This window comes from Salmo salar, chromosome 13 (assembly GCF_965601325.2).
Source record: "Salmo salar chromosome 13, fSalSal1, whole genome shotgun sequence".
Lineage (NCBI taxonomy): Eukaryota > Metazoa > Chordata > Actinopteri > Salmoniformes > Salmonidae > Salmo > Salmo salar.
The window spans coordinates 30,964,014-30,990,518 of NC_138303.1; the positions used below are offsets into that span (position 1 = coordinate 30,964,014).

Below are 26,505 nucleotides of genomic sequence, written 5' to 3' on the forward strand. Positions count from 1 at the left end.
AGGGGACCAGATGGCATCTCCTGACAAAGGGAAATATTTAGGAAAGAGAGCTGGACACAGAGTAACTCTCCCAAAAATCATAGCAACAATCCATTGGAGGTTTTTCTTCATTCTGTGGGGCCGGGGAAGAATGTAAAACTGTCTTTTTTCAATTGAATTTGTGTCCTAGTATAAGCTTGTTCAGCCAAGGTCAATGTCAAAGTAAATGGTGAATATTACATAATAATGGACTTCTAGGAACTTCTTGCCGTTGTGTGTATGGCAAACGAGGCATATAGTGTGCATCTGCCAACCGGGAAGCCTGGTCCCAGGTAAGATCTTGGCTGGGAGGCAAAGTGAACTGTAGCCTGTCCCTACTGCTCATGATTCCTGGACAACTGTTCCTATCTGTCTCGACAGACCATAAAAAAGAGCTGAATATCATATGGAGTAGTCTGGGAACCTGCAGTCTTTGATGTGTAGGCTAAGGATCTGGGGAGTCTATGACCCAATACTATCTGGAAGAACAGGGCTTATTACCCCCCATTGTTTTATATTTTATGGTACTAATATTAAGATGATAATATATTCGTTAGCATTGCAAAACTATGGATTGCAGATTCTGTATGCCTTTAGAATACTTTATTAATACAATTACTTAAATCTGTAATTTGGGTGAACTTTCCCTTTAACAGAGATGGTTCATCTCTCTCAATAGCCTTGTACTCACATGTTTATGGTTCATCTGTTGGTATGACAACAGTGTTATCTGAATGGTCTGTGAAACTGATGGGTATTTCCCTAGAATGAGGGCCAGACTTAGGTTTTATTGAATGAGAATATAAAATACTGTTGTGTAATGTTTACCATTGGGTAGTTAGAATTAAATCAAATGACCTCAATGTTGTTATACTGTATACGGTGGTACTGGAACTAAAACATCTCAATTCCATCTGCATTAATCAACGTCAATGTTAGCTCTGTAACAGGATGAACCACATATGAGTATTACCAAGTAAAGTCATTATCTAACTCTATATAACCTTGTACTAAATTACTAATACTGTATGTTGGCCATTGTCATAAAATAGTAATAGAAAAAGGCCACCTTGAAATTTGATGAGACTATTTTCAATGACAAGTTATTAATACAGCATGGCTAATGAGTTCTGAAATAAGTTTTAGGACAAAACATTTTAATAAGTTTTAGGACAAAACATTTTGTCAATCTGTATTCAGTCAAAGTCATGTGATATCAATGGATATATTTCTGTAATTTTCAGTGTATTTTGTTGCTTCACTTAGCAGATTAAACTATTGGTTTTTAACAAATAGATTTGTGATGAATGAAAATAGGCCTACTATCATACAGTAACTGTTACAGAATTTCCAAATTATATCCTAAAAATTTGAAAAACACACCATGGCATTAATTAAAAAACAGTTATGAAAAACAAACCCCACACAGGTTTTTGTCAAGGCCTGTATTCAGTTGTTATCTAATAAGGGTAATGTTTAATAAGAATGTATTGAAAATGAAATTGAGATGCTCAAGTAGACAGCTTCCTTGCAACTTCCTGTGGTGTATTTTAGATAGATGACCTTTGAAAACCTGAAAAATAACTTTTCAGAACAAAGTGTTTACACCTGCTTAGAATGTCGTACTTTACCTCGCGTGGGCTTCCCCGTTGCGTAATGGACAATTTTTCGTTGGTTATGTTAATGTTTCCTCTGTAAAATGCCTTGCTAACAATTTTCGGTGGTGATGGTGGTATTAATGATACTGATGATCATCATCTTTATTACAGAATAAATGAAGAAGTAAAGTAGACACAACAACAGCAAGAAATTCAATTTCTCTTAAGAAATACACATTTTGATGTCATCAGCTGTAACATTGATATTTTCATAAACTGTTTAATTCTAAAACGATACTGATCAGTCTACTACCCAATGGTAAACATTGCACAACTTCTTGCAGTACCTTATATTCTCATTCAATATAAACCTACGTCTGGCCTTCATTCTAGGGAACTTTTCATGCTGTTACTGTTTTGAGCATGTACTACTGTACGTCATAATGAAAATGTAACCTTCAGCAAGTCACGATTATGACACCTTGAGGTCAACAACTGCCTACTTTCACCACCACTCCTCTCACGCGAGGAAAGAGGAAAAGTTGAATAAGAGACATATTCATTTCATTATGAATCACTTTCAAATTAATATGTAGGAGGTAAGGATGCAAATTCACAAAAAAGTGCTTTTCAAATGTCTTGTCAGCAAGTATCAATACAATATGTGTGGTCAGGAATGTCAGAATGTGTGGTAAAAGACAGAACAATCTGTGTCCTTTCTCTGTTCCACCGCAGAATGAGGTTAATTTCATTGTTTTCCCTCAGCTGTGTTTTACATTCACACAAGAATACAAGTTTCAGGCAAATGTGTCTTGGTACACATGATAAACCCTACTCCTCATAGCCAGTCCAAGAGTTAAATGGGTAAAAGGAGTTAAGAGAGAACTCTGGAAAGTTATTTAGGGATGTGGTTTGGAGACAGTGCTGGTTAATTGTAGGCTAGATGCAGGGTTTAGAGCCTGCAGATAGCTCTGCAGAGAGTGTAGGCCCCTCAGGGTCATGGTGTCACGTAACGTGGTCTCATAGTCTAGATATAACATAGTAAATGTACATTTACTCAAATTAGTAAAATATGTTACATTTGGTATGGTTACATAAGACAGATGGTTAATTAAGGCAAACATGAAAGTGGTTGGTCAGCGTGGATGGGTGTTTAACGCGAATGTCTAGCAAACCAAAGGTTGCAAGTTCTCATCACGAGTAACTTTAGCATTTAAGCTAATTAGCATATTTCCAACTGCTTACTACTTTTCAAATTAGTAAAAAATGTTACATTTGGTATGGTTACATAAGACAGATGGTTAATTAAGGAAAACATGAAAGTGGTTGGTCAGCGTGGATGGGTTTTTAACGCGAATGTCTAGCAAACCAAAGGTTGCAAGTTCTCATCAAGAGTAACTTTATCATTTAAGCTAATTAGCACATTTTCAACTGCTTACTACTTTTTAGCTACTTTGCAACAACTTAGCATGTTAGCTAACCCTTCCCCTAAACCCAAACCTTAACCCTTTTAGCTAACCCTTCCCCTAACCCTAACCCTTTAACCTAACTCCTAAACTAAACCCTAACCTTAACCCTAACCCCTAGCCTAGCTAACGTTAGTCAGCTAGGTAACATTAGCCACCTAGCTAGAATTTGTAACATATCAGAAGTTCTGCAAAATTTGTAACATACACTGAGTATACCAAACATTAGGAACACCTTCCTAATATTGACATGTCGCATGCAGACAACCCAACTCATTTAACTTACTTATGCTAATTCAGTGCAATACAGTGGATTACCTAACTAATCAACAGTATCACAACACAAACTCTTTCTGTACACTGCCATTGTCACGCCCTGATCTGTTTCACCTGTCCTTGTGATTGTCTCCACCCCCTCCAGGTGTCGCTTATTTTCCCCAGTGTATTTATCCCTGTGTTTCCTGTCTCTCTGTGCCAGTTCGTCTTGTCTGTTTCAAGTCAACCAGCGTCTTTTCCCCCATGCTCCTGCTTTAGCTATTCTTTCTTTTACTAGTCCTCCCGGTTTTGACCCTTGCCTGTTTTCTGGACTCTGTACCCGCCTGCCTGCCCTGACCTTGAGCCTGCCTGTCACTCTGTACCTCCTGGACTCTGATCTGGTTTTGACCTTTTGCCTGTCCACGACCATTCTCTTGCCTACCCCTTTTGGAACTAATAAATATCAAACACTCAAACCATCTGCCTCCTGGGTCTGGCCCTGAGCCCTGAGCCCTCATAGCCATTGTGGCTTGAAGGATTTGTTTGGAATGAAATATATTGTGTTTCAAACTATTGAGGGTAGGGTAAGTCACTTAAATTATGCAAGCCCTATTTGTGTCAAACCTGTCCCAGTTACAGTTACAGTCACATCCCAAATTATTGGCACTCTTGATAAAGATGAGCATAAAAGACAGTGTAAAATAGAAATTCCAAATACTGAGCTAAATTGTATGATATATATATATATATATATATATATATATATATATATTTTATTATATTATTTTAAATGAATACAAATGATCAGAAACAAGTCATATTTATTCCCTCCTCAAAAGATAGGTGTCGAAATTATTGGCACCCCTGTTTTCAGTACCTTTCTATACCTCACCTTGCGAGGATAACGGCACTGAGCATTTTTCAAAAATATTTTATGAGATTGGAGAACACATTGGGAGGGATTGTAGACCATTCCTCATAAAAAATGTTGATGTCAAATTATTGTGACCTTCCATAGCTTCCTGTTTCACTGGGGTATAGCTCTTTGGCCACACAGTGTTTGGTCTCAAATGAAGGATGCATATGCCGAAAAGAACCTCATACCTACTGTAAAATATGGTGGTGGATCTTTGATGTTATGGGGCCGTTTTGCTTCCACTGGTCCTGGGGCCCTTGTTAAGGTCAATGGCATCATGAATCTTCCAAAAAGACAATAACCCCAAGCACACATAAAAATCCACAAAGAAATGCTTAATTGACCCACAAATGAAAATGTTATTTTATTATTTGTTAAACAAAATATTATTTTCTGAGCATTGTACTAGTATAAAATAATATAATTTTAAAATGTTTTTGAGGATTCAATATAGCTCAGTATTTGTATTATATATTTTATACAGTCTTTTTTGCTCATCTTTATCAAGGGTGCCAATAATGTTGGATGTGAATGTATGTAGTACATTTCTATTCTGTTGGCAGGCTCAAACTTTTTTTTTGAGAAAGCTTTTCTTACCTTCAGTAACTTCCAGGTATAAATACAGACTGGATTCTGCAAACACACATTTCACACATCTGTTCCCTCTCTCGCACATTGCGTGAGGCATCTTTAGGTGAGTGTTGAATAATAGACGTCAAACATCATTAGTGGAATACTACTCCCCCCCCTTCCTCTGACACATTTGTTACCTTTTTTCATTTTCTAGCATCTCTTCCTCCTGAGAACAGGAAGACAGAAAGTGAGCAGGAGATACAGAGTAAGGTGAGAAAACTGTCTGTTTTAGTGTGTGGCCTTTGCATTTTAGGAATGTACTTCTTTGCTTTCAGCTAGAGTATTTGTTGGCAAACCATTCTGAGCATCAGAAGGGAGATAATTCAGTGGGCAAGTGTCTCTCAAATTGGGGTGCGTGTCCACCAGAGGTATGCTAGGTACGCAAAACTCCAGACCGTGGTGTGATCTGTAATGGTGGATTGTATGTAACTGTGGTGTATGAGCTATTTCATAGTGTAGTCTAATGATCATGGACCTTACTCCTTTAAAAATGTAAAAAGTATCAATATTGTATACTAGTTGGGTAACATAGATGAGAGATTGTAGGCATATAGCGAAAGAGTGAAAAAGGCATGTTTTGTGAAAAGCGGCTGATAGATTTTTTTAAGTACACACGATCAAGAAAAGTTTGCAATGGCTGATGTAGTGAGGAACCTGTTAAAAGGTGTTAACAGGTGTAAAAGTAAGCATTTAAAGCATCACTAATAATTTAGGCTAAAACAATCTAATCATTCCTCTTCACATTGAAACATTATGTTCAATGCCTTTTTTTTTTTTTTTTTACTTCTCAGTGAATGGATTATTCAATGACACCCCAGTCGACACAGTTCTGACACAATCATTCACAAAATTGAAACGACTCTGGAATGATATCTATTACATTTCGGGTAGATTATTTGAATTCAGTATGTTCAAGAGAAGAATAAATAAAAAATGATTGACAATCTCATCCAATATAATTCTTAAATTGATTTGGGTTAAGACCCAAGACCTGATATTCATAACACAATGAACTGTTGATGAATTGATCTCTTCACTTGCATGGTAGTCATGATGCGAAAAGTAATTTGTGACTAACATGGGGACTTGTCCTGGATGTGTCTTTTATTATTAACCCATTAATGTCCATAATGGACATTTCTAATTTCATTTGGTTAACTTGTTCTCTGAGCTTACTGGCGGACAAATCTGAACATCTTTTTCTACTATGTACGTTTTGATATTGTACAATATTTAGTCCTTGGATACATGGGGTTACAGTTTTTACACATTTCATGAATCAAGTCATGTGAATGAATACATGTTCAAATCATCAGATCTTTAACATGTTTGGTATATATATTGCCTGGACTAATATACAGTGCCTTCACTAAGTATTCATAACCCTTGACTTATTCCACTTTTTGTTGTGTTACAGCTTGAATTCAAAATGGATAAAATAGATTTTTTTTCTCTCATCCATCTGCACACAATAGTCCATAATTACAAAGTGAAAACAGGTTTTTAGAAATTGTTTTTAGAAAAATACAAAAATACAGTATATAATTTATATAAGTATTCACACCCCTACACCCCTACTTTGTAGAAGCACCTTTGGGAGTGATTACAGCTGTAAGTCTTTCTGGGTAAGTCTCTAAGAGCTTTCCACACCTGAATTCTGCAACATTTGGCCATTATTATGAAAATAATTGGTTGTTTATCATTGCTAGACAACCATTTTCCAGCCGTTAACAATTACAAGCATACCCTTAACATGATGCAGCCACCACTATCCTTGAAAATATGGAGAGTGGTACTCAGTAATGTGTTGTATTGGATTTTCCCCGAACATAACACTTTGTATTCAGGACAAAAAGTTAATTGCTTTGCCACATTCTTTGCAGTATTACTTTAGTGCCTTGTTGCAAACAGGATGCATGTTTTGGAATATTTTTTATTCTGTACAAGCTTCCTTCTTTTCACTGTGTCATTAGGTTAGTATTGTGGAGTAACTACAATGCTGTTGATCCATCCTCAGTTTTCTCCTACCACAGCCATTAAACTCTAACTGTTTTAAGGTCACTATTGGCCTCATGGTGAAATCACTGATTGGTTTCCTTCCTCTCCGGCAACTGAGTTAGGAAGGACACCTGTATCTTTGTAGTGACTGGGTGTATTGATACACCATCCAAAGTGTAATTACTAGCTTCACCCTACTCAAAGGGATATTCAATGTTTACCAATAGGTGCCCTTGTTTGCGAGGCATTGGAAAACCTCCCTGGTCTTTGTGGTTGAATCTGTGTTTCAAATTCACTGCTCGACTGAGAGACCTTACAGTTATCTGTATGTGTGGGGTACAGAGATGAGGTAGTCATAAAAAAATAATGTTAAAAACTATTATTGCACACAGAGTGATACCATGCAACTCATCATGTCACTTGTTAAGCACATTCTTACTCCTGAACTTATTTAGGCTTTCCATAGCAAAGGGGTTGAATACTTATTGACTCAAGACATTTCAGCTTTTCATTTCTCATTCATTTGTACAAATATTTGTAAAACATTATTCCACTTATTTCACTGATATTATAGGGCATCTTGTATAACCCCATGCCCCAAAAAATTGCTATGTAATCAATTCTAAGTTCAGGCTGTAACACAACAACATGTGGAAAAAGTCAATGGGTGTGAATACTTTCTGGAGGCACTGTCAACATATCTAAAAAAATCCACAAACACGCTTTCTCACAAACACACACCTGTAGCGTATATTAAGCAACATAAGCAAATCCATCATTTTTACAACGTTTTCTCTCCTTCTCAGATCTTAAACATGTTCAGATCTTAATACATTTTGGTGTATATATTGCCTGAACCAATATATATATATATATATATAAACAATATCTAAAGAAATACACACACACTCACACTAACACACACTCCTAGAGTATATTGTACAGTATAAGAAAATCCAATGCACATCTATAGAGAATGAGGCATGCTAAATAATTCTCTCTATTTATCTCCCACAGACTTGTGTAAAAAAAAACAGTAACCACATGCCCATAGACTAAATATAGTATGATACAGAAACGGCTGTATTTCACAAACGACAATAAGTTGAATCATTCATTGAGTGTACAAAACATTAGGAACACCTTCCTAAAATTGAGTTTCACCCCCTTTTGCCTTCAGAATAGCCTCAATTCATCCGACATGGACTCTACAAGGTGTCGAAAGCATTCCACAGAGATGCTGCCTAATGTTGACTCCAAGGCTTCCCACAGTTGCGTCAAGTTGGCTGGATGCCCTTTGGGTGGTAAACCATTCTTGATACACACAGGAAACTGTTGAGCATAAAAAAAACAGCAGTTGCAGTTCTTGACACCCTTAAACCGGTGAGCCTGGCACCTACTATCATACCTTGTTCAAAGGCCCTTCAATCTTTTGTCTTGCCCATTCACCCTCTGAATGGCACATATATCAATCCTTTTTTATTTTTTTACCTTTATTTAACTAGACAAGTTAGTTAAAAACACATTTTTATTTTCAATGATGGGTTAACTACCTTGTTCAGGGGCAGAACAACAGATTTTTTTACCTTGTCAGCTCAGGGATTTGCTCTCGCAACCTTCCGGTTACTAGTCCAACACTCTAACCACTAGGCTACCTGCTGCCCCAATATACAATCCATGTCTCAATTGCCCTAAGGCTTAAAAATCCTTATTTAATTAACCTGCCTTCCCCTTTATCTACACTGATTGAAGTGGATTTAACAAGTGACATCAATAAGGGATCATAGCTTTCACCTCGATTCACCTGGTCAGTCTGTCATTGAAAGAGCATGTGTTCCTAATGTTTTGTACACTCAGTGTATATTTAGCATATTTGGGCTTAGAACAGGTCAAATAACAATAGTATTTGTTTCTTTTGTATTTAAAAAAATATATGCTTTAGTATTTTAGATTTTTTCATATTTTCTCTAAATCCCAACTTTGATTGACACTGGAAGTGTGATCGATAATGACCATCTTAAAATCCAATGTGGCCTGTCTAGACACTTTTACTGTTGACGCCAAATTTCATGTATTTACACCAAACAGAATTTGTTCTGTGGCACATTTGGATTTTATACCTAATTATAAACTGGGTGGTTCGAGCCCTGAATGCTGATTGGTTGACAGCCGTGGTATATTAGACCGTATAGGTATGACAAAACATGTATTTTTACTGCTGTAATTACATTGGTAACCAGTTTATAATAGCAATAAGGTTCCTCTGGGGTTTGTGGTATATGGTCAATATACCACGGCTAACGGCTATATCCAGGCACTCTGTTTTGCATCGTGCGTAAGAATAGCCCTTAGCCGTGGTATATTGACCATATACCACAACCCCTCATGCCTTATTGCTTAAATATAGTACAAGGATGTAATTTTTTCAAGAATGTGTACCGTTATCATCACATGTTGCCGTGTAATCAAAATGACCCTACATTCTGGTTTATCTGACTCTGTCAATAACTGTACTTTCTTTTACCACAAAAAAGCAAATGATGGAATAGGATAATGTTTTCGGTACATCAATGTCAAAAACTATGAATCACCTTGCAGAATTTGTACTGTTATGCTTTGGTCTTTCAATTGTATTACTTTTGATCTGTGAGATATACATTTTTAGGTTAGAAACCAAGAAAGCATTTAGTCTCTATGATTTATTTGCAGTGAGTCTAAAAATAAAGTATTGAGGCTTCACAACATGCATTTAATCAGAAACTCATCAAAACATTCCAGGAAGATTAGGTTGTGTTTCTAATGGACATATTGATGCTTAACCTAATTTAAAGATCAGATTAGGATGAACAGATTAATACATAAGGGAATGAGCACAATTCTTTGTATTGTAGTTTATAGAATAATAAATGTAGGTTAAATTCTGGTGAAAGCCAATAGTGATGTACTAGTCATAGTTATAAATGGAAGCTCTGAGTCAGTGTGACATGATTGTAGAGTGTGGGTTTGTAGAATGTGGGAACTGCTCATTCCAGCATTTACACCCCTCACTTGTTGTGGCTGGATTTACGCTGCATGCTAATGCCGCATGAGTAATCTTGAGTAGACGTTCATGTTCTATCTCAATTGCTTTTTAAATGTTCCTTTACAGCCAAACATCTGGAAATATAGAATCTGGACATAAATGTTCAAGTAATATCCTGACTTTGTAATTTAAACTGCAAAAATGTTAGCAAATTCCTAATTTGCTCAGTATGATAAAAATAAAAAGCTGTAGGACTTGTATTACATGAAGATCAAATTCGTAGTTTGGTTTCATACTGATTTTGCTATTTAGATTAATTCGGTCATTTTGGACATGAAATTGTCACCACTTCAGTATACTCTAATCTATTTTATATATGTTTTGTTCTCATTCAAATAGAACATTTTATTTTGAAGAAAATATATTATGAGTTAAACGTAATAGAATTTAGAAAAATATCAAGTTAAATAATGTCCTTTGTGGATCAAAGATTAACAATAACATTTCCTCTGCTTATGAAGTCTCCCTCCCCAAGTGTAGTGTTATAAGCCAAAAAAAGCTCCTGTTCAAATCAATGACAACCATAGGTTCGTACCAATGCGCCAACACCAGAATAATATCCTAGATATGGGAGGATGGTGAGTAATAACAAAACTCAAAGAGAAATACTTTAGATATGACACACGATGAATAGCTTTACATACAGTGAGGGAAAAAAGTATTTGATCCCCTGCTGATTTTGTACGTTTGCCCACTGACAAAGAAATGATCAGTCTATAATTTTAATGGTAGGTTTATTTGAACAGTGAGAGACAGAATAACAACCAAACAATTTCAGAAAAACACATGTCAAAAATGTTATAAATTGATTTGCATTTTAATGAGGGAAATAAGTATTTGACCCCCTCTCAATCAGAAAGATTTCTGGCTCCCAGGTGTCTTTTATACAGGTAACGAGCTGAGATTAGGAGCACACTCTTAAAGGGAGAGCTCCTAATCTCAGCTTGTTACCTGTATAAAAGACACCTGTCTACAGAAGCAATCAGTCAATCAGCTTCCAAACTCTCCACCATGGCCAAGACCAAAGAGCTCTCCAAGGATGTCAGGGACAAGATTGTAGACCTACACAAGGCTGGAATGGGCTACAAGACCATCGCCAAGCAGCTTGGTGAGAAGGTGACAACAGTTGGTGCGATTATTCGCAAATGGAAGAAACACAAAAGAACTGTCAATCTCCCTCGGCCTGGGGCTCCATACAAGATCTCACCTCGTGGAGTTGCAATGATCATGAGAACGGTGAGGAATCAGCCCAGAACTACACGGGAGGATCTTGTCAATGATCTCAAGGCAGCTGGGACCATAGTCACCAAGAAAACAATTGGTAACACACTACGCCGGGAAGGACTGAAATCCCGCAGCGCCCGCAAGGTCCCCCTGCTCAAGAAAGCACATATACATGCCTGTCTGAAGTTTGCCAATGAACATCTGAATGATTCAGAGAACAACTGGGTGAAAGTGTTGTGGTCAACAGACCAAAATGGAGCTCTTTGGCATCAACTCAACGCGCCGTGTTTGGAGGAGGAGGAATGCTGCCTATGACCCCAAGAACACCATCTCCACCGTCAAACATGGAGGTGGAAACATTATGCTTTGGGGGTGTTTTTCTGCTAAGGGGACAGGACAACTTCACCGCATCAAAGGAACGATGGATGGGGCCATGTACCGTCAAATCTTGGGTGAGAACCTCCTTCCCTCAGCCAGGGCATTGAAAATGGGTCATGGATGGGTATTCCAGCATGACAATGACCTAAAACACATGGCCAAGGCAACAAAGGAGTGGCTCAAGAAGAAGCACATTAAGGTCCTGGAGTGGCCTAGCCAGTCTCCAGACCTTAATCCCATAGAAAATCTGTGGAGGGAGCTGAAGGTACGAGTTGCCAAACGTCAGCCTCGAAACCTTAATGACTTGGAGAAGATCTGCAAAGAGGAGTGGGACAAAATCCCTCCTGAGATGTATGCAAACCTGGTGGCCAACTACAAGAAACATCTGACCTCTGTGATTGCCAACAAGGGTTTTGCCACCAAGTACTAAGTCATGTTTTGCAGAGGGGTCAAATACTTATTTCCCTCAATAAAATGCAAATCATTTTATAACATTTTTGACATGTGTTTTTCGGATTTTTTTTGTTGTTATTCTGTCTCTCACTGTTTAAATAAACCTACCATTAAAATTATAGACTGATAATTTCTTTGTCAGTGGGCAAACGTACAAAATCAGCAGGGGATCAAATACTTTTTCCCCTCACTGTACAGTATGTAGTTGATTGCAAATATGGTATTTTGATCATCAAACCCACTCCTAGACTACAGTAAAAGCTGAATGTCATTGCCCTCAGTTGAGAGAAGTGTTGAAAGAAGTGTTAATATCTTCTACTTGTAATGTTCTTGTAGCACATCCATTCATCAGATCACACTCTACAAATCTGTGTGATATCAACACGTAGCTCTCAATTCCAAATAAAAAAGATTTGCTTATTCATTTAATGCCTGTTATGTGACTTGTTGATTCAGTCTTCTCTTTACTTTGATCTGAGCTCTCTGTACAGGAGATATGTTTGGTTTGCTCGTGAAGTGGAGATAAAAACGAGAAACCACAAAGAGCTTCAATACTTTCTATTTCTACTGAATTCCTGTTTCCTCTTCCTGGGTTGCTGGGTGAGGGCGTGCATTTGCAATTGTACACGGTGGTCTGGTCTTTTTCCACATTTTGTTATGTTATAGGCTTATTCTAAAATTGCCTAAATAGTTTACTTTCCTCATCAATCTACACACGATACCGCATAATGACAAAACAAAAACAGCTTTAAGAATTTTTGCAAATGTATAAAACAAAAAACTGAAATATCACATTTACACAAGTATTCAGACCCTTTACTCAGTACTTTGTTGAAACACCTTTGGCAGTGATTACAGCCTTGAGTCAAATCAAGCTTTATTTGCCACATGCGCCGAATACAACAAATGTAGACCTTACCGTGAAATGCTTTCTTACAAGCCCTTAACCAACAGTGCAGTTCAAGAAGAGTTAAGAAAATATTTATCAAATAAACTAAAGTAAATAATTATAAAAAGTAACACAATAACATAACAATAACGAGGCTATATACAGGGGGTACCGGTACTGAGTCAGTGTGCGGGGGTACAGGTTAGAGGTAATTTGTACATGTAGGTAAGAGACTATGCATAGATAATAAACAGCGAGTAGCAGCAGTGTACAAAACAAATGGAGGGGGGGGGGGGGGGGGGGGGGGTCAATGTAATAGTCTGGTGGTCATTTGATTAATTGTTCAGCAGTCTTATGGCTTGGGGGTAGAAGCTGTTAAGGACCTTTTTGGTCCTAGACTTGGCGCTCCGGTACCGCTTGCCGTGCAGTAGCAGAGAAAACAATCTATGACTTGGGTGACTGGAGTCTCTGACAATTTTATGTGCTTTCCTCTGACACAACCTATTATATACATCCTGGATTGCAGGAAGCTTGGCCCCAGTGATGTACTGGGCCGTACGCACTACCCTCTGTAGCGCCTTACGGTCAGATGCCGAGCAGTTGCCATACCAGGCGGTGACGCAACCGGTCAGGATGCTCTCAATGGTGCAGCTGTATAACTTTTTGAGGATCTGAGGACCCATGCCACATTTTTTCAGTCTCCTGAGGGGAAAAGGTTTTGTCGTGCCCTCTTCACAACTGTCTTGGTGTATTTGGACAATGATAGAGCGTTGGTGATCTGGACACCAAGGTACTTGAAACTCTCGACCTGCTCCACTACAGCCTTGTTGATGTTAATGGGAGCCTGTTCGGCCAGCCTTTTCCTGTAATCCACGATCAGCTCCTTTGTCTTGCTCATATTGAGGGAGAGGTTGTTATCCTTGTACCACACTGCCAGTTCTCTGGCCTCCTCCCTATAGGCTGTCTCATCATTGTTGATGATCAGGCCTACCACTGTTGTGTCATCAGCAAACTTAATGATGATGTTGGAGTCGTGATTGGCCGCGTGGGTGAACAGGGAGTACAGGAGGGGTCTAAATACACACCCCTGAGTTGCCCCAGTGTTGAGGATCAGCGTGACAGACGTGTTGTTGTCCACCCTTACCACCTGGGGGCAGCCCGTCAGGAAGTCCAGGATCCAGTTGCAGAGGGAGGTGTTTAGTCCCAGGGTCCTTAGCTTAGTGATGAGCTTCGTGGGCACTATGGTGTTAAACACTGAGCTGTAGTCAATGAACAGCATTCTCACATAGGTGATCCTTTTGTCCAGGTGGAAAAGGGCAGTGTGGAGTGCGATTGAGATTGCATCATCTGTGGATCTGTTGGGGCGAATTGGATGCGAATTGGATTGGGTCTAGGGTATCTGGGAGGATGCTGTTGATGTGAGCCATGACCAGCCTTTCAAAGCACTTCATGGCTACCGATGTGAGTGCTACAGGGCGGTAATCATTTAGGCAGGTTACCTTCACTTCCTTGGACACTCGGACTATGGTGGTATGCTTGAAACATGTAGGTATTACAGACTCGGTCAAGGAGAGGTTGAAAATGTCAGTGAAGACACTTGCCAGTTGGTCCGCGCATGCTTTGAGTACATGTCCTGGTAATCCATCTGGACCCGCGGCTTTGTGAATGTTGACCTGTTTAAAGGTCTTGCTCACATCGGCTAACGAGAGCGTTATCACAGTCATCCAGAACAGCTGGTGCTCTCGTGCATGCTTCAGTGTTGCTTGCCTCGAAGCGAGCATAAAAGGCATTTAGCTCGCCTGGTAGACTCGCATCACAGGGCAGCTCACGTCTGGGTTTCCCTTTGTAGTCCGTAATAGTTTTTAAGCCCTGCCACATCTGACTAGCGTCAGAGCCGGTGTAGTAGGATTCAATCTTTATCCTGTGTTGACGCTTTGCTTGTTTGATGGTTCATCTGAGGGCATAGCGGGATTTCTTATAGGTGTCCGGATTAGTGTCCCGATCCTTCAAAGCGGCCTGTAATCCATGGCTTCTGGTTGGGATATGTACATACGGTCACCGTGGGGATGACGTCGTCAATGCACTTATTGAAGCCGATGACTGAGGTGGTATACTCCTCAATGCCATGGGATGAATCCCGGAACATATTCCAGTCTGTGCTAGCAAAACAGTCCTGTTACGTAGCAACTGCGTCATCTGACCACTTCCGTATTGAGAGAGTCACTGGTACTTCCTGCTTTAGTTTTGGCTTGTAAGCAGGAATCGGGAGGATAGAATTATGGTCAGATTTACCAAATGGAGGGCGGGTGGGCTTTGTATGCATCTCTGTGTGTGGAGTAAAGGTGGTTGAGAGTTTTTTTCCCTCTGGTTGCACATGTGACATGCTGGTAAAAATGTAGTAAAACTGATTTAAGTTTGTCTGTATTAAAATCCCCGGCCACTAGTAGCTTCTGGGTGAGCATTTTCTTGTTCGCTTATGGCCTTATAGAGTTGGTTGAGTGCGATCTTAGTGCCAGCATCGGTATGTGGTGGTAAATTGATGGCTACAAATAATATAGATGAGAGCTTTCTTGGTAGATAGTGTGGTCTACAGCTTATCATAAGGTACTCTACCTCAGGCGAGCAATACCTCAAGACTTCTTTAATATTAGACATTGCGCACCAGCTGTTATTGACAAAAAGACACACACCCCCACCCTTTGTCTTACCAGACGTAGCTTCTCTGTTCTGCCGGTGCATTGAAAATCCCTCCAGCTCTAAATTATCTGTGTCGTCGTTCAGCCACGACTCGGTGAAGCATAAGATATTACAGTTCTTAATGTCCCGTTGGTAGGATAATCGTAATCGTAGATCATCAGTTTTATTTTCCAATGATAGCATGTTAGCAAGTAGAATTTATGGCAGTGGGAGTTTACACGCTTGCCTACAGATTCTCAAAATGCAGCCAGATCTGCATCCTCTTTTCCTCTGTCTTTTCTTCATGTAAATTATGGGGATCTGGGCCTGTTCACGGGAGAGCACTATATCTTTTTCGTCAGACTCGTTAAAGGAAAAGGCTTCTTCCAGTTCGTGGTGAGTAATCCCAGTTCTGACGTCCAGAATTTATTTTTGGTCATAAGAGACGGTAGCAGCAACATTATCTACACAATATAAAAAAAGTTACAAACAACACAAAAGAATGAACAAGTAGAGTTGGTTACGGGCATGTAAAACGTCAGCCATCCTCTTTGGCGCCATCTTGGGTAGGACACTTCACCTTTATTTGGTGAGTTTCTCCCATTCTACTCTGCAGATCCTCTCAAGCTCTGTCAGGTTGGATGGGGAGCGTCGCTGCACAGCTATTTTCAGGTCTCTCCAGACATGTTCGATCGGGTTCAAGTCCAGGTTCTGGCTGGGCCATTCAAGAACATTCAGACACTTGTCCACAAGCCACTCCTGCGTTGTCTTGGCTGTGTGCTTAGGGTCGTTGTCCTGTTGAAAGGTGAACCTTCGCCCCAGTCTGAGGTCCTGAGGGCTCTGGAGCAGGTTTTCATCAAGGATCTCTCTGTACTTTCCCTCGATACTGACTAGTCTCCCAGTCCCTGCCACTGAAAAACATCGCCACAGTATATTGCTGCCACCACCATGCTTCACCGTAGGTATGGTGCCAGGTTTCCTCCAGACATGACGCTTGGCATTCAGGCCAAAGAGTTCAATCTTGGTTTCATCAGACCAAAGAATCTTGTTTATCATGGTCTGAGAGTCCTTTAGGTGCCTTTTGGCAAACTCCAAGCGGGCTGTCATGTGCCTTTTACTGAGGAGTGGTTTCCGTCTGGCCACTATACCATAAAGGCCTGATTGGTGGAGTGCTGCAAAGATGGTTGTCCTTCTGGAAGGTTCTCCCATCTCCACAGAGGAACTCTGGAGCTCTGTCAGAGTGACCATCGGGTTCTTGGTTACTTTCCTGACCAAGGCCCTTTTCCCCCGATTGCTCAGTTTGGCAGAGCAGTTCAGCTCTAGGAAGAGTCTTGGTGGTTCCAAACTTCTTTAACTTCTTTAAGAATGATGGAAGCCACTGTGTTCTTGGGTACCTTCAATGCTGCAGACATTTTTTGGTACCCTTCCCCAGATCTGTACCTCACCACAATCCTGTCTCCGAGCTCTACAGACAATTCCTTCACCTCATGGCTTTTTGCTCTGACATGCACTGTCAAATGTGGGACCTTATATAGACAGGTGTGTGCCTTTACAAATTATATCCAATCGATTGAATTTACCATAGGTTGTTTCCACTCAAGTTGTAGACACATCTCAAGCATGATCAATGGAAACAAGATGCACCTGAGCTCAATTTCGAGTCTCATAGCAAAGGGTCTGAATACTTACAGTTGAAGTCGGAAGTTTACATACACTCCACAAATTTCATGTTGACAAACTATAGTTTTAGAAAGTCGGTTAGGACATCTACTTTGTACATGACACAAGTCATTTTTCCAACAATTGTTTACAGACAGATTATTTCACTTATAATTCACTGTATCACAATTCCAGTGGGTCAGAAGTTTACATACACTAAGTTGACTGTGCCTTTAAACAGTTTGGAAAATTCCAGAAAAGAATGTCATGGCTTTAGAAGCCTTTGATAGGCTAATTGACATCATTTGAGTCAATTGGAGGTGTACCTGTGGATGTATTTCAAGGCCTACCAAACTCAGTGTCTCTTTGCTTGATATCATGGGAAAATCAAAAGAAATCAGCCAAGACCTCAGAAGAAAAAATGTAGACCTCCACAAGTCTGGTTCATCCTTGAGAGCAATTTCCAAACGCCCGAAGGTACCACGTTCATCTGTACAAACAACAGTACGCAAGTATAAACGCCATGGGACCACGCAGCCATCATACCGCTCAGGAAGGAGACGCGTTCTGTCTCCTAGAGATGAACGTACTTTGGTGCGAGAAGTGCAAATCAATCCCAGAACAACAGCAAAGGACCTTGTGAAGATGCTGGAGGAAACAGGTACAAAAGTATCTATGTCCACAGTAAAACGAGTCCTATATCGACATAACCTGAGAGGCCGCTCAGCAAGGAAGAAGCCACTGCTCCAAAACTGCCATAAAAAAGCCAGGCTGCGGTTTGCAACTGCACATGGGGACAAAGATCATACTTTTTGGAGAAATGTCCTCTGGTCTGACGAAACAAAAATAGAACTGTTTGGCCATAATGACCATCGTTATGTCTAGAGGAAAAGGGGGAGGCTTGCAAGCCGAAGAACACCATCCCAACCGTGAAACACGGGGGTGGCAGCATCATGTTGTGGGGGTGCTTTGCTGCAGGAGGGACTAGTGCACTTCACAAAATAGATGGCATCATGAGAAAAGAAAATTATGTGGATATATTGAAGAAATATCTCAAGACATCAGTCAGGAAGTTAAATTTGCCTTTACTTTCTATTGGGCACAAAATAATCTGACACACAACCAAAACATCAGAAAATGAATCCAACAAGTTTGTAGAGTCACAAGCTTGATGTAGTCATTGCGTGTTAGGAATATGGGACCAAATACTAAACTTTTGATTACTTTAAAACACATATAAGTGAATTTGTCCCAATACTTTTGGGCCCCTAAAATAGGGGGACTATGTACAAAAAGTGATGTAATTTCTAAATGGTTCACCCGATATGGATAAAAATACCCTCAAAATAAAGCTGACAGTCTGCACTTTAACCTCAAAGCCATTGTATCATTTCAAATCCAAAGCGCTGGAGTACAGAGCCAAAACAACAACTAAATATGTCACTGTTCGATTCACTGTATGTTTTTGAGATACCTGCTGCTATCAGTTCCATCTCTGTACGCTTCAATGTCTGTGTAGTTGCACCTGTGCGCAACCACAACATCTCTCAGCCCAGACTGTGTTTGAACTCCTTTACCTTTCATTATGTCTGATAAGGGAACAAAAGACACCATGCCTCCAAACCTGTTGCTGTCTAACATTTATCAAAGAGCACATTGGTTTGCCCCACCTCCTCTCTCTCTCTCTCTCTCTCTCTCTCTCTTTCTTATAGTAGCGATGTGTTGTTTTAATATCATATGTTGAAATATATGCAAGACCGAATACAACATATCCTTACAAATATGAACATCTCTACATAATTGGTGCCCTGTGTGGGGACGATCTATTGTGACTTTTGATTATTTGCAAATGTTTATGTTGTCTACACATTCACAACTTTTATCCACCACCACCCATGCATTCCTGGCGGAGGCATGCACTTAGCACTAACCATCCGTTTCCTCTCTTCTACACCAAGCCCAGGGATGCCACAGACTGAGAGTGAGAGGTTGAAGAGTGGGCGGCTGAACAGTGGTAGACAGCAGCAGCAGCGAGATCGGCGGGGTGAACACGGAGAGGAGCCAGACACACGTACCAAGCCAAATGATTCTTTCTCACCTCGGCTCTATGCTCGTACCTCTGTTACTCAGGTATTGGTTGAACTGCTAGCGTGGTTTCAATCAACATGTAACACATAATTGGAAGAAGACTAAAATAAATATCAATGGAAAGTATAGAGCTAAAGTGTAAATCAAGACAGTTCCATACAGTTGGCTTTTTCATGTTGTTTTTGTTTATTATATTTTGTATAATAATGCTAATTTAAAGACAAGTTCCCAGGAGGCAATATCTATATTTTTATTACATGGAGTTTTTCCTAATAGTGAGATAGATGAATGATATAGATAAATGTCCATTATTTATAGATGGGTTTCCCATTGATGATTAGACCTGGACGTCCACTTATGGCCTCATCTCAGCTCCAAAGCATACTGTTACAGCAGGTAGGATATTATCCTCTTCTTATACCTCCTATTATAACATGTTTCAAGGCCCTATTCTGAACTGGGGATTCATGTAATGCATACACTGATATTCGCAAAAAAAGCTGCTTGTGTTTGCTCAGAGCACTCCCTGCTGGTAAAAGGGGGGTACTGTAAGTGTGAGCATGTTATTCGTCCTTCCCAGTGTTCCAGTGAGGAGGAGGGGAAACCGTTCCTGCAGCGGGTGTCTCGGTGCACCCAGCTGAGCCAGCACAGACCCTCTGTCCTCCGCCAGGGTGTCCTAGCTGCCCACGTACGACCACAGGGTAAGCTCTGCTCTGACTGACCCTCTGCACCAGCACCCTTACAGTACATATACAACTGAACTATCATGTCGTATGAGAAGATAGAATAAAACAGCTCTGTATGGAGAAACACTGTCCATGACACTGCTGTGTAATAATGTAGAATGGATGTAGAATGGATGTATAGAATCCAAAACCAACTCCATAGTTCACTTCTCTCCGACTGCAGCATCCTTACAACCAAACCATTATAGCTTTTCATTGTATTTAAAAAAAATTTTTATTCCCCCTTCCCAACATAGGTCATTTATATTTAACTAGGCAAGTCAGTTAAGAACAAATTCTTATTTACAATGACGACCTAGGAACAGTGGGTTAACTGTCAGGGGAAGAACCACTGATTTTTACCTTGTCAGCTCGGGGATTCAATCTAGCAACCTTTCGGTTACTGGCCCAACACTCTAACCACTACGCTACCTGATGCCCCAGGTAATGCGGGTGTAGGGTCGCACTTTTGAATGGAAACACTGCTGGCTTAATAAAAAAATTGTGTCATTACATATGTTGTACACAATTCTATACAGCCATTATGCATAATTCATATAGGAGGTTCATGGAAAGTGTTTCTACAGTGGCAAGAAAAAGTAGGTGAACCCTATGGAATTACCTGTATTTCTGCATAAATTTGACATAAAATTGATCTGATCTTCATCTAAGTCACAACAATAGACATACACAGTGTGCTTAAACAAATAACACACAAATTATTGTATTTTTCTTGTCTACATTGAATACATAATTGAAACATTCACAGTGTAGGATGAAAAAAGTATGTGAACCCCTAGGCTAACGACTGCTCCAAAAGCTAATTGGAGTCAGGAGTCAACTAACCTGGAGTCGAATCAATGAGACGAGATTGGAGATTTTGGTTACAGCTGCCCTGCCCTATAAAAAACCCTCACAAAATTTGAGTTTGCTATTCACATGAAGCATTGCCTGATGTGAACCATGCCTCGAACAAAATACATCTCAGAAGACCTAAGATTAAGAATTGTTGCCTTGCATAAAGCTGGAAAGGGTTACATAAGTATCTCCAAAAGTCAGTCCACGGTAAGACAAATTCTCTATAAAATGGAGAAATTTCAGCACTGTTGCTACTCTCCCTAGGAGTGGCCGTGCTGCAAAGACGACTGTAAGAGCACAGCGCAGAATGCTCAATGAGGTTAAGAAGAATCCTAGAGGGTCAGCTAAAGACTTACAGAAATCTCTGTAAGATGCTAACATCTCTGTTGACGAGTCTACAATACGTAAAACACTAAACAAGAATGGTGTTCATGGGAGGACACCACGGAAGAAGCCACAGCTGTCCCAAAAAAACATTGCTGCACATCTGAAGTTCGCAAAAGAGCACCTGGATGTTCCACAGCGCTACTTGCAGAATATTCTGTGGACAGATGAAACTACAGTTGAGTTGTTAGGAAGGAACACACAACACTATGTGTGGAGAAAAAAAGGCACAGCACACCAAAAAAGGTACAGCACACCAGCATCATGGTTTGGGGCTGCTTTGCTGCCTCAGGGCCTGGACAGCTTGCTGTCATTGACGGAAAAATTCATTTCCAAGTTTATCAAGACATTTTACAGGAGAATGTAAGGCTGTCTGTCCGCCAATTGAAGCTCAACAGAAGTTAGGTGATGCAACAGGACGACATCCCAAAAGACAGAAGTAAATCAACAACAGAATGGTTTGAACAGAAGAAAATACACCTTCTGGAGTGGCCCAGTCAGTCCTGACCTCAATCCGATTGAGATGCTGTGGCATGACCTCAAGAGAGCAGTTCACACCAGACATCCCAAGAATATTGTGGAACTGAAAAAAATTGGAAAGAGGAATAGTCCAAAATTCCTCCTGACCGTTGTGCAGGTCTGATCCGCAACTACAGAAAACGTTTGGTTGAGGTTATTGCTGCCAAAGGATGGTCAACCAGTTATTCAATCCAAGGGTTCACATACTTTTCCCACCCTGCACTGTGAATGTTTACACGGTGTGTTCAATAAAGACATGAAAAAATATAATTGTTTGTGTGTTATTAGTTTAAGCAGACTGTGGTTTGTCTATTGTTGGGATTTAGATTAAGATCAGATACAATTTTATGATCAATTTATGCAGAAATCCAGGTCATTCTAAAGGGCTCACATACTTTTTCTTCCCACTGTAGGTCTTTTTCCATAATATAAATATTTCTCTACCTTTCTTTTCCAACACCGTGCACTATAGCAGCGGCCGGTTCAGCTCAACCCATATCACTGTGCAAGGTGGAGGTGGACACAGGGAGCCGTGGACAGTCCTCACCCCCACACTCTGAGCACTCTCCTGGGCCCACTCGTCACCCCTCGCCCCTGAGGAGAGCCAGTCCTAAGCAGAGCTCCATCATCACCAGGCATCATGAGTGAGTTATGTGTGTCACAGGAGGTTGGTGGCACCTTAATTGGGGAGGGCGGGCTTGTGGTAATGGCTGGAGTGGAATGAGTGGAATGAGTGGATTGCATAAACTGTATCAAACACATGGGTTCCATGGGTTCCATGTGTTTGATGCCCTTCCATTCGCTCCTTTCCAGCCATTATTAGGAGCCGTCCTCTATGTGTGTGTACGTGTGTAAACAGACACTGCATAAACAATGCAAGGCTGGTTTGATTGCGTTCAGTCCTGAGTTGATAATACTCCTCCCTTCCTTCTGCAGGCCAGGTCACCCAACCCTACGGAGCTCCAGTGCTCTGTTTCTCAACGGACTCTGCTGCTGGCCAGGCTGCGATGCGGTATTTGAAGAATTTCCCCGTTTTTTGAAGTGAGTCATGAGCACCAGTACATTTCATTGGTCATTGTTATGCAGTTGGAGTGCTGTTCTTTATAGTCATGACTTTGATTACATCTCCAGACACCTCCACTCTGACCATGGCCATGGAGACAGAAGCATTGCACAGTGGAGGGTACAACAAGACATGGTGCAATACATGGAGACCCAGGTTTGTTCCTGTAGTTCTACACACAGTATAATAGACAGTTTTACAGAAAAGCTCCAAATAGTGAACACTGACAACAGAGAAAGGTTGTAAAGCTCCAAGTCCAACTAAGTGGAAATGTGGCCCCTAATGAACCTTGATTAATCTTCTCTCTTTTTTAGCTGACTGTGGAAAAACAGAGACTCTTTGCAATGCAACTCCATCTGCACCTGTCTGAACACAAGTCAACTGGCATGGTAACTCCTCAAGGCTTCCCTATTTTGGCTAATGCCTTCAAATGACTATAGTAACCGCCCATGCCATTGCCCATTATCCTTCCCTTTTTAAGAAATGTCCTATGCACCCCAACCTGCCCATATTGAATGTCTGTGTTGTTGGTTGTCTCTCCCTGTCAGAAGGCAGGTTCAGATTGGCCCTACAGCCACAGCCTGGCACTAGTCCTGCCCCAGAACCCTTCCCCGGCCCGGGCAGCAGATGGAGTGCCACGCTGCGCCACTAAAGAGCCAGAGGAGCTGGCACAGCAGGAGTATTGGCCCGCTGCCGCTCCCCACCACCTACTCCCAGGTAACACCATTTCACGCTCATCTTCAACACGGAGTAACATTCACATAACATTCACATAGCATGACTGCTGATTCACTTTTCTTAAGCTAGAGAAAGTTCCACTCCATTTTGCATTCCTCCAAGTGTTTTGCTTGTTTGTTTTGGTGATGATGCCTTTCGCGTTGCCACAAAATCTGATCCAAACTCAAGACCCAGCATGTTTGCTTTCATTGGGCACCCCACAGATCTTGTCCCGAGTGTTGAGTGTTACAAATACAACAACATCCGGCCTCCGTACACCTACGCCTGCCTGATAAGATGGGTGAGTTGTCTGAATCAGACAGTAGAGTCCCTCTGAACACTCAGGTAAAGGCACACTTGAGTAAAGGAAAAGGTAGACTGTCGAGAGTCTGGCTGAGCAACTAATACAGTTTGATCTGTAGTTCACGCATCTTTGTTGAGCTGAAAGACAACAACATTCTACCTTTTCGTCTACACAAGTGGGACATTAATATCGAATCCATTGTATTGGACTACATGAGTAGCAAGACTTCTATTTATGTCTAGACTTCATGTGAGCTGTTTCAATTGCACAAGTCTACTGTGAATGTCCACCATGTCTGTCTGCAGTCTATAATGGAGACTCCAGACAAGCAGCGCTCTCTGAATGACATCTACAACTGGTTCACCACCATGTTCTTCTACTTCCGACACAACACGGCCACATGGAAGGTTTGGCTTCTCCTTGGATCATTATGTTAACTTACATTTGAGTCTTACATTTGAGTTTTGAGGAATATTGGCTCCCGAGATCCTAACACAAGCTGTATTCCTTTGCCACCACAGAACGCTGTCCGTCATAATCTTAGCTTGCACAAGTGTTTTGTGCGAGTGGAGGGAGGCAAGGGGGCTGTCTGGACAGTGGATGAAATGGAATATCAAAGGAGAAAGGGACAAAAATATCACAGGTAGGCCTCTGCTTTGGATGTGCTTTCTTCATTCACTCTTAGTTTTGCAACTTCATTCCAACTCAACAAGTGAGTGTGCTATTGTTAACCCCACCCATTAACAAAGGCATGTTTTTTATTATATTGTAATAATATGAAAAACTATTTCAGGGATCATCATGTGAAATGGTTGGCACCCTTCTCCTTATTCCGTCCAGAGGAACCTTGAACATAGCCACCCCTTCAGTGAATGAAAACTACAGGAAAAGGAAGTCACCAGGACCTATAACTGAATCAGGTATATTATAACAGGGCTGGAGCAAAAGCCTCCATATTAGCTCTCCAGGCGGAGGGTTGACCAGTCCTGGTCTACAGTATCTACAGCACCCAGCATCACCTTCTTTGTTCAGCAGCAGATGGTGCTATAATACATAGCATAGCCCCGGACTCTTTTGCCTCTCTAGACTCTGATCATGAAGAAGTGTGCATGGCTGGAATGGCAATATATTTTGCAGCCTTTGAAATACAAATATACACTTAAAAAGTATTTGTCAATAAAAACACAGTGAAAAGGTGAACAATCGTTTTGTTTTGTAGTGTTGGCTACATATGTGTTACGCAAGTAAAAATTTGATATCTGTCAAAAATTCATAAAATAATTAATTAAATTAATATTTGAAAGTATTTCTGATTTTGGATCACCGGTTGCAGTCATTATTTGATAATATTTTGTGAGAAAACAAAATCAGTTAACCACTTTACCCACAAACCTTCAAATAACAGCTACCCTCCACAATCCCTTTTACATCATTCTCCATAAGTCCAGATTAACTCTGTGAAAGACAAAGGGAGAATGTATCTTCCTGCAATGTGAAAGCCCTGTTTAATAGTGTTTTCACCTGTGAGTAGCAGCCTGCTGCAGTTCTCTCAGCTCCCTGGTGAGTCTCAGTCAGAAGGTGAAGTATAAATAAAACCCATTCTCCTCGCTCCCACATGCATGATTCCTACAGTACATGTACTCCTCAATGCTCTCACAACCTTTGAGAACCTCCGCCTTGCCTCAGTGCCTTCAGCCTCTTTTGTTGCTCCTGACACTCCTTCATTGCCATTGAACTTTAGCCACTTAATCTTTACCACAAACTGAATAATATCTCATGAACACAATGGGTCTAACATTTCAGTGTCACTGACATCAAGCAAAATATTGTCTATAAATTAGCCCTACGGTTTCTAAATGTCTCCATTGTGTTTTTCATATTTCACAGCTATTAGTCAGTTTTTCCACAGACACAGCAGTTGTCCTTCTGTATGAATCAGTCTTTCCACTAGAAAGGGATATCCAGTTATTTATATCCAGAGTTATTTTTCTAAAGGACAAAAGGGATTTATCTGGTGTGCATGGGTAAACATGAGACTGTGTGATATGAGGCTAAAATATAACTCCTTACTCTAGGCACACCTCAGGCTGGACCAGATCCATTTCCCAGGCCTGTCATTTGAAGCATTTCCTTTAGGAGAATCCTGTACAGTGTTACATCCTCTAAAACCTCTACTCTTATGGTTTATGCTGGCAGGTGGTTATTATTACCGATTCAACTTCCTCTGTAAACGCTAGCCATCAAACCCCTTGGCAGCATTTACAATGACACAAACAGACTGCCAATACAAGATAAAATCGAAAGCTATTTCCTTTTGGGGAAAACACACCATCTCAAAGTATAAGGTGTAGTCTTGAAAGTGAGGACAGTTTGAGCTAATCACAGTGTTTTCCTCATCTGCTTAAATAAGCACTTGGACAAGTGTTTTGTTTCTGTGGAGATGTGAAGTATGGAAAGTCCAATATATCCAGATGTGCAGTATGAAGTTCAATATATCCAGATGTGCAGTATGAAGTCCAATATATCCAGATGTGCAGTATGCTCATTCATGAGTAGACCTATAGTAGTTGTCACATTGACCTGATCGAATAAGATCACTTTG

At 40.6% G+C, this 26,505-nt stretch overlaps 1 protein-coding gene across 3 annotated transcripts; it reads left to right on the top strand.

The window, feature by feature from the left end:
- Nucleotides 1-4,881: 4,881 nt before the first annotated feature.
- Nucleotides 4,882-25,209, top strand: foxp3b (forkhead box P3b). Of its 3 annotated transcripts, none has more exons than XM_014135151.2 (14): nucleotides 4,882-4,947; nucleotides 5,041-5,096; nucleotides 19,204-19,375; nucleotides 19,652-19,729; nucleotides 19,914-20,034; nucleotides 22,292-22,463; nucleotides 22,756-22,860; nucleotides 22,951-23,038; nucleotides 23,197-23,271; nucleotides 23,431-23,599; nucleotides 23,824-23,900; nucleotides 24,209-24,310; nucleotides 24,425-24,546; nucleotides 24,697-25,206. In XM_014135151.2, the coding sequence occupies exons 3-14, from the start codon at nucleotides 19,211-19,213 to the stop codon at nucleotides 24,752-24,754; spliced, it is 1,332 nt and encodes a 443-aa protein (XP_013990626.1). In that variant the 5' UTR covers nucleotides 4,882-4,947; nucleotides 5,041-5,096; nucleotides 19,204-19,210; the 3' UTR covers nucleotides 24,755-25,206.
- Nucleotides 25,210-26,505: the final 1,296 nt, after the last annotated feature.